This window comes from Choristoneura fumiferana, chromosome 6, assembly GCF_025370935.1.
Source record: "Choristoneura fumiferana chromosome 6, NRCan_CFum_1, whole genome shotgun sequence".
Taxonomy (NCBI): Eukaryota; Metazoa; Arthropoda; class Insecta; order Lepidoptera; family Tortricidae; genus Choristoneura; species Choristoneura fumiferana.
In genome coordinates, this window is record NC_133477.1 from 3,538,368 (window position 1) to 3,548,359 (window position 9,992).

A 9,992-nucleotide genomic window follows, 5' to 3' on the forward strand; every position below is an offset into this window, starting at 1 on the left:
GTTTTTAAATTATGATATGAAAAATCGCAAAGTTAATCTTACTAATACTAATTATAATTGCGAAACTTTGTAAGTCTGTATGTTTGTTTGTTACCTACCTCTTGACGTCTTAACTGCTAATACTTACAATTCTATAACGGTTATAAAATTACAAAAATTAAATATTACAAAAATAAACATAAAATATTTGTTTCTTTCCAGCCAATGAAGTTACCTGCGAAGAAGAAGATGGCCATATCTCTTACCACAAAGACAATGCTGACTGTACTCACTACTACATGTGCGAAGGAGAGAGAAAGCACCACATGCCATGCCCCTCCAACTTGGTCTTCAACGTTAACGAGAACGTCTGTGATTGGCCAGAAAACGTTGAGGGTTGCCAACATCACACGCAAGCTCCAGCTGCCAAACGATAGAATGTCAGAAAATCCTAGCTTTTTATAATGTTGGCTACGGTCAAGTTTAAATTACTGATGTATTTATGTTGTAAATTAAATCGTGATTTTGAAATTTTGATCGGTGACATTGATTTTAGTTACTCGGTTACTTAAGTTAATATTTTTTTAAACTTTTGCATCATCCACCAATATTTTAGGACACTGAGTTGAAATAGTGAATTTAAACGAGGTTTTTAAAGTACTTTCCAATCGAATCAATGATTCGCGTGATATAATATTGTAAATTGACATCAATATTTTGTACGTAAAGTACCGCATCTATTATTAAATTATGCTTGTAAGTTAACTTTACTCTCCCAAAGGTACACAATTATTTTAAAATATGAAATGATGATTTTATACTTAGTATCTTAAAGTGCTTAGACAAATGTTTCGTGACACATAATGGGATTAACATAGTAAGCGTGTGTAAACATATCACGTGATTGCCGCGAAGAACATTTTAATACATTTTTACTAAAGTCGACCTCTGATTAAATAATTGTAGTTAACAGAAGGCCGTTTCTGATTATGAAATGTTGCACTTTTTTGTTTAGTTACAACATAGTTACAATGAAAAAAGAGTGCCTTAGTATTTGGATTATTTGGTGTAAACAATAATTATCAAATTATGGAAAAAAAACAGCTGCAATGCAACTTAAAACAAAGCAGTTGGAAACCATTGGCATCTGACTAGATACAATGACGAAAACAGATAAATAACTACTTATCTATGAGTAACAATAGTTATTTGTGTCACAAGGGAGCAAAATGGTGTATTTACGGCGAGGGCGTACATTGAATCCAGAATGTAGCGAAGGATTCTACAATAGAATCATGAGCGTAGCGAGGGATTCTAAAGTAGAATCCTAAGCGTAATGAGGGATTCAAGTGTTAACGCCCAAGATGAAAATAATTTTGCTCCCGTGTGGCTCATACAACTTTTCACACCGAGCATTAAGAAACTTGAAAAAAATATATCTAAATATCATTAAAGAACAACCAGCATAGAAAATAGCGTGGCTTTACAATTATCAACTTCAAAAATTGTCATTTGCAATAAAACACTTAGAAAAGCCTTGAACAGAAAAGTTGCACTTTGCTCCCTCTCGACAGGGAGGAAAAGTTACTTTTCTGAAGGAGAGGTGTGAAAAATATATTTGAAGTACAGATAGATATCACACTATGCTTTTAATGCCATTGACAAAATGACAGGTGCTTAAAAAATCCTGACCATTTCTAAGTATTCAATAATTATTTTAACTCAATAATAACCCCTTCCATTACCTTAATTTTTTTTATTAGTTGTTTTGAAAATTGATTTTGATAGACAGAGATGAAAAATTGGTATTCTTTCTGACAGACCTGTATTTTTGCATGAATAGAAATCTGTAATTTTTTGGTTTTTTTTTGTGTCCTTTTTGTCTCGCTGACCTTAAACTACTGCAGAATTATGAAATTAATAAAATACCATAAAATATAATAATATATTAGTAGTAGTAGTAGTAGCACTGATTCGATGTAAAATGCTGTCGACCTCTTGTATTCATTTTCTTATTTATTGGTTGACAGTAAAATTATTAAATACAAATATTGTGTTTCTTTGGGATTGTATAATTATAATAATAAGTAGCATAATGTTATATATAATATTACGTAATACTCAAATCAGCTACAAACACTGCCTTGTGAACAGCCAGTAAGTTTTTCTTTAAATGTCTTGGATAATATTTTAACGCGTCATTAAAGTAAAACTTAACTGTTAATTAAGATACCTAATTTAAGTTTGTAAATATTGTATTTAGATAGATTGAGATTTAGGAGTATTAATTAAACATTTTTTACAAGAATTGTAATTTTATTCAACATTCCTGTCTTGCAGTGGAGTATTTTTAACAGTCTTAATGCTAAACAGCTAAAGTTAATACCAAAATTTTACTTCAATTAAAAAATAAAAGTAAACTTCAATTCACTTTCTTCTTCTTTTTTTTCTTCTCTTTTTTATTAAATTTAACTTCTTTGATTTAAGTGGCTATTCGCTTCAAAGTACCTAAGTACTACAGTATCACTACTTAAAATATTAAAATAATATTCAAAATACGATAGTTCAGTCAAAGATTTTTTTTATCTTATAATACACTTAACTGGTTCTTACGTTTTCAACTGATAAATTTTTATATGCTTAATTATTAAACTCACCCTTGATTTTTTTTATTTATTAAGTCAATAAACAGTCATAAAGTTAACCATAGCATTTAAGACATGATAAGGCATAGAACCTGGAGTGCGATTATATTTTTTTCTACTCCTATACTGTAATCTGAGATTTACTTAATCACGAACAGTTTTATAACAGTATACATAACAAGATTCTGGAAAAGTCTATAATTGTCTATTCCCCATAACAGCACTGTATCGTAATGTTGATAAAACGATACTGCAACCACTTACTTTTTTTTTCTTAATTCGTACCTACGTTGGGACAGGCTAAGGTGCAGCCAGTTCTTTACATTTTTTTATATAGATTTTATACAGAATAAAAAAAAACCGAACATAATCCATAGCCTGCCAACATTTAAGTAACGCGTATTTTTAACATCGTCATAGGCAGTAAACGTTAACCAAAAAAAAATAACTTAGACAAATTTTAACATTTTCATATTTCTCACTTGTTTATTGTTGTATACCATCGCTTTGCGTTTACTAAAAAATGAAAACATTTACAGCCTTATTCATAAAAAATCCTTAATTGAGGTTTGATCGGTCTGTTACTTAGCAGACTGATTAAGCTTGTTAGACGGTTGTCAAGAAGTATGATTCATAAACGCTTGCTAGCAGTTGAGTCTGCTAGTTGTTGAGCTGCTGATAGACGGATTAGACGCGTTATGTTGGCAATCTTGACAAATCAAAGACAAAAAATGGCCTCATCGATAATTAAAAAAAAATTGACAGCAGTGACAGCAAATTAGCAGGAAAAAAAGCGAGATGTTTGTTTTCCCGCCATTTCCGATCCGCATGTTTATGTTTAAGTGCAAAAAGCCGTAATTATGTTAATCATCCTAATTTTATTTTTCTCATATTTATTGTTAGTAAAGTAGTAAAGTAGCAGTAATTTTAGAGGATTTTTAAATACAAATTCCTGAAAATAAATTTTCCTGGTTTTTTATTAATCTTTGCGTAACTTCACCCTTCACTAAAAATATCTTCGGTATGGTTTTTTGCTCTTGTCAAAGTCAGCTGTTCAAACTTGTGGCGGCCATTTTGTGACTTAGCAGGGAGATAAAGGAGGGTCTACGGTCCTCTTACTTTAGCAGAGCCTTGATCGACTGATTAGCGCTAACAGACGTTTATGAATCACGTTTTTTAGCATCGGGCCTTCAAGGAGCCTTCAAGGAGGCTCTAACTTTTTATGAATAAGGCTGAAGTTTACTTTTTCTCTAATTTTGTATTGTAATTAATAAGTACCCAGTCGAAGAAAAAGTATTGTATGCAACGTTGTATAAGTAAGTCAAAAAAAGCTCGTGGCGTCTTTTTCTTACGATGTTCGCTAAAGCTCACATCGTAACTCACGCCACTCATCTTTTTTGAACCCTGTTATACAACTGTTGCATAAAATACTATTAGAGAATTTATTTTAAAAATATAAATCCCAAGTGGGTCACCAATTAACTAGAAAGTTATACATTGACATCTAATGTACTAGACTGCATGTTTCTTACATCAAAACGGCGCACAAAATTAGTTCACAGCGCGGTTTTGTGAACAGTTCACTATAGTTTGTGAACGTCCGTGACAGGGGTTGAGTCAAAGTAATATTGATGATTGAACGATGCGCCACGCGTTTTGTTCTAAACACCCAGTCCTAGTATAGATGTCGATGTAGTTATCCCTTATTTTTTCATTCAATACCTACATTCAATTAACCAATTTGCCTTCCGGGCCACCATAAAATCTTATCATAGCAAATAGTTTTATCTATCTAATACCTTTAAACAAGCAATTTTTGTATATATGTATTTATATATATATAATTAGAATCTCGGAAACGGCTCCAACGATTTCGATGAAATTTGGTGTCTAGGGGTTTTCGGGGATGACAAATCGATCTAGCTTGGTCTTATTTCTGTAGTTTGTATGTAGATGAGACTGGCATAGGACCGGGAAAAGTGGCGTGAAAATGAAAAAGCCTTTATTGAGCGGTGAGTGGATGTGGGCTGATTTAATTTGATTGATTAGGTTATGTAGGGCAGAAGTACCGTTTATGGCCATTTATTGTTTAAATGTACGTTTGAAATAAATGTATAGGTAGTTGCCAGAAGCATTTTGCTAAAATATATTTGGCAACCGTAGTTGCTCAAAGCACGTGAGTGGTTATAAACTTTATTCCTTTCAGTGTAAACTTTTGAAAATTCACTTAACATATCATTCTAATACTATAACTTTTTATATATTATATGACTGTAAATGTCAACTGGCCAAAAACGGGCTTAAGGTGGCCAAAACCGGTACTTCTGTCCTATTAAAAAACCAAAGCCTACAAAATTGTGAGCATCTAAGCTCACACCGTTTGTCATATTAAGTTATTTTAATTCTCGTTAGGTTTCAATAAAAGAGTCGATGGTGCCTAACACCGTCAGATCACGTGCTAGCAGTTAATTTGAACAGCGTTTGGTGCAGACACTGCCTGAATCGCCAAGCAAAATGTGCTGGGTTCTTTAACTAAGATAAATGCCGACAGTTTATTTTTCGGAAAAATGCTTTATTTGGCGTGTGTTTTGAAACTTACGGAAGTCTTACATAAGTTCTCTTACGTAGGTACTTAGATACTGCGTTTTATTGTTTCTTACGTCATAATCCAACAAAATACCTCTTATAGGATCACTTTGTTGTCCGTTTCTAAAATCATTTTTTTTTTCTCAGGAACGCGTGAAGGTATCAACTTGAAATTATTTGAAACATACAAGTTTCTGTGGTTACACGGTGAGAAGATACAAGTTATACGATGAAGGATGCCAAGTGGTTAGAGAACCTGACTATGAAGTTTCGTTGTTAACCAATATTTTCGATGGCTATGACAAAAATATGCTTAGAATTTTTGTCTTACTATTTAGACTATCGCCGTGGTGGCCTAATGGTTTGACCTATCGCCTCTCAAGCAGAGGGTCGTGGGTTCAAACCCCGGCTCGCACCTCTGAGTTTGTCGAAATTCATGTGCGGAAATACATTTGAAATTTACCACGAGCTATGTGCGGTGAAGGAAAACATCGTGAGGAAACCTGCACAAACCTGCGAAGCAATTCAATGGTGCGTGTGAAGTTCCCAATCCGCACTGGGCCTGCGTGGGAACTATGGCCCAAGCCCTCTTGTTCTGAGAGGAGGCCTGTGCCCAGCAGTGGGACGTATATAGGCTGGGATGATGATGATGATGATTTAGACTATCCTATGATAGTCTGTTTAAATGGTCGAGAATTAAATAAAATAGTTAAAAAGTTAGTGTCCTTTACACTTTGGCAAAAAGCGTCCAGTGGTCCTTTACGTCCACATCATTTAAAAAAAATATTAATTTGGGCCTTAATTATGTATATTTCATATAAAGTAATTCAATTTTGGGGTGCATAGTTCGCTATAACTTACTAAATACTTGTTATTTTCTGTAGATAACTCGTACTATACCTGAAGGAGTCAATTATATAAGAATATTTATAATATTTAGTATTTCGCTCCAGTTATACGCTACTAGTAATTTAATAATGATATTATTTTGTATGTAGCGTGAACGATAATTAGCGAAAACGAGCTATTATTTAAGACAGTTAATTAATTTAATATGAATGATATTATTGATTACGTAACGATAATTATCGTAAAACACATTTTGACAGTAAAATTAGATCTAGTAATATTAATATTGTTGTTGCTACTAACCATAACAAAAAATGACCATTCGATAAATTCATTTGCCAATTCAGTAACCATGGCAACGAGTTAACTACATTAAGATTGTTTTTTTGGAAACTTTTTGTATTTTTTATTTCAATTCCAAATTTTTTGTTACTTTTACGGTCATCCCGTAAAACCCATACTTCGATTGCTTAATAACGACACCTTTTGTCCGGGTGAGCGGTTAGTTCCAATGGAGTGCTGAAAGTTTCACGATGAGGGCTACAGCATAGATGTCGCTAGTGTCGCTGCTTAAGTGACTAAATAAGAAAACAAACAAGCTGAGATATGTGGTGCATAGGAGAAATTCGTGTTGTACCACTGTCCAGCGGTGGTGTAGCGGTATAGCACGCGGCACGGAATGCCGAGGACCTGGGTTCGATTACCAGCGCTGGTCTTATTTTTCTGGTTTTTCTATGCATCTATATTTCTGTTTGTATTTTCGATAGAGGTAACTACATGAAACAGTTCGACCCATTTCATCTTACTTGTTTCCGCTGCTCTCTAAGCTAATCAGTAATGTATATTGAGTCGAAATCGTATCTGGCGTGGATAGCCCTCAAAGCAAACATTAAACGGACATGCATTCTTAATGCACAAAGTGCTTGTCCACAGTAAGCTGATCTGCGTCGGTGTAAGCTTACGTTATGCGACCAAATCACGACACATCAATTATGGGTTTGTCAATTATCGTACCATATAGTGATAATAAGAATATTGAATGTACTTAATAACTCGGGGCATTGCCCGCGTGGAAAAATAAATAACTTCGTAGTTTGAAAACCTACTTGACTAGCGTGCTAAAGCACCGCATCCCACTACTGGTAATATATGTGTTATAAATGCGAAAGTTTGTAAGTTTGTTTGTTACATCATCACGCTTAAACCGCCGAACCGATTTAGATGAAATTCGGTATACTGATAGTTTGACTCCCGGAGAAGGACATAGGATAGTTTCTTATCTGGAAAATTGTATAGTTCCCGCGGGATAGCGATAACCAAATTCTACGTGGACGGAGTCGCGGGTAACGGCTAGGTAGTATTAAATATATTAAAAAAAACCCGACAACCTTAAAAAAAATGATAAAAATCAAAATTAGTGTTTTAGGCTACATAGTAGGTACTAGACATGGTTTTTCTTTTAACTTTTTGTTAAAAATAATTTTTGACAGTCTCGTTTGACCGCTTATTTTCGTTCTTAAAACGCACGTAATCAAAGAGCGCGCTTCGAGATGAAAAATACATAATCTAGTTTTATAAAAACATACCCTACACGAATCTCAGGATAAGATTATAGGTGAGTATGAATATCAGCACTATCCATATTTGACCAAAATTTAAAAATTCCATCATGGCTAAACCACAGGGGTCTTCTAACAGCTGTTACACTCTATCCTAGACGTGACAATGCATGGCGCGTGACGCGACTAACAAGGAGGTGGCACTTGCAGGATCCTGGTGAATCTAACTAGGGATGATAAGGTGATTTTATAAATGATATATGTATTTAAAAAAACCCTATTTACTATTTTTTTATTAAGTAATTATCTTGCCTTACTTGCTACCTTAATTGCTTATTAATATATAATTTAATATTACCACCAGATTGACGATCAGATGGCCTAGTGGTTAGAGAACCTGACTACGAAGCTTGAGGTCCCGGGTTCGATTCCCGTGTCGGGGCAGATGAAAAATACGAATGACGAACGATGAGGTCCTTTTTCTTGCGGGGGAAATATGTATGAAAAATACGAATGTTTGTTCTCGGGTCTTGGGTGTTTAATATGTATTTAAGTATGTATCTGTCTATATAATTATATTTATCCGTTGCTTAGTACACATAACACAAGCTTTGCTAAGCTTACTTTGGGAATTGGGACTAGGTTAATTGGTGTGAATTGTCCCGTGATATTTATTATTTATTTATTATATATAATTTTGTTAAAAAGTTAACAAAGTCTGAATTTTATTTTATTAATTAAACTAATGTCATGGTTAAGTTACAGAAATATTTAACCTCCCTTAAAAAAAGCCTGTCTGCCGGAAACACACTGTATACTTGTATTTTCTGTACTGCTTACTATGTGCTGGTGTACAATAAAGAGTCATTCTATTGTATTGCATTTGTATATAGAAATAGAAACATCAAATTTAGGTACCGCGGCTTCTTATGCAACGTTAGTGAAATTGACGATGTAATTCTAGGGAATAATCACGGGATTTTTCTTGAAATCCCGGAAGTTCACCGTGTATGTAATAATAAATGTTCGGCAGCCATAGCGCTTGTTTATAATTGTATCGACCCGCATCCTCTGAACAAATTGTACCTCTTGTTGTGACAGTGTTTGTATAGAGAATTCGACGTTCCACATTCGAAAAATAACTAGTCCCATATCAATTCTGTTCACTACTACATGCAACAGGTCATCTTCTTAAGTTTATTACCTATAAACTACAATGGAGATCGTGTTGCAATCCAGTTGCTGCAAGCGTACCACCTGCAACATCATCTATTTACTCTTATTACAAAACTGGTCCAAAATAATATTTCATCGCATTACTTTTTTTTAAATATAATTCCATCGAATGTGTAGTACTAGCCTTAAGCCATTACTAGCGAGCGACCACCCGGGGGCATTGCAATCCTAATGTGCTCGACTTAATGACGAAATCGAATCAGCAGTCGAAGGAACTGTATCCATTACCTTTTTACACATGTATTCCTACAGCTAGGTACCACACACTGATGTTAATGGAGGTTCTAATGTATACTATTATGCCCTTTTTCTGTGTGAAATACAATTTATCTTCACACATATCATTATCTATAAAGCGTTTAAAAACCGGAAATAATAACCAACATGAAAATAAAACTGTTTTGTTTGAATAAACTTCCATCCCAGCCTTTATACGTCCCACTGCTGGGCACAGGCCTCCTCTCAGAACAAGAGGGCTTGGGCCATAGTTCCCACGCGGGCCCAGTGCGGATTGGAAACTTCACACGCACCATTGAATTACTTTGCAGGTTTGTGCAGGTCGGTCGGTTTGTTTTCCATCATCGCAAAGCTCGTGGTAAATATCAAATGTTTTGGGGTTTGAACCCACGACCCTCTGCTTGAGAGGCGATAGGTCAAACCACTAGGCCACCACGGCTTTTTATATAAACTTATCTTGGAAAATGTTATAGCTATTATTTCATTTAAATTTCGAAACATCTCTCAAAAACAAAACATTTTGATTGGACCTTTACCTACAAATTATCAATCTAGGTGGCGCTGTATTCAAAATGAAATGACAATTTTGCAAACAATTTTGCCAAATCTCGCGCGTTACTTGATGTCAGACAAGAGTTAGGGCCCCGTTTAGTTTTTCTCTGAATTAAAAAAAAACCGGCCAAATGCGAGTCGGACTCGCGCACCGACGGTTCCGTACAAATATTTTTATTAAGTATATGATGTAACTAAAAATGTGCGCTTTTCGCAATTTTTCCTTTATCTGTGCTATAGACGTTGCTTCGTACCTAATTTCAAGATTCTAAGTTCACGGGAAGTACCCTGTAGGTTTTGATTCCCTTGCGAGTGTCGAAAATTTGCAGCATAAATTCAAATTCTCAAG

General features: G+C 34.6%; 1 protein-coding gene across 1 annotated transcript in view; it reads left to right on the plus strand.

Annotated features, from left to right (window-relative positions):
• Positions 1 to 2,287, plus strand: part of Cht7 (chitinase 7) — a 150,316-nt gene extending 148,029 nt beyond the window's left edge. Inside the window, exon 19 of the mRNA XM_074088882.1 lies at positions 202 to 2,287. Coding sequence (XP_073944983.1) covers positions 202 to 416 — 215 coding nt within the window. The 3' untranslated portion in view covers positions 417 to 2,287. The remainder of the gene's footprint in view (positions 1 to 201) is intronic.
• The last annotated feature ends 7,705 nt before the right edge of the window (positions 2,288 to 9,992 follow it).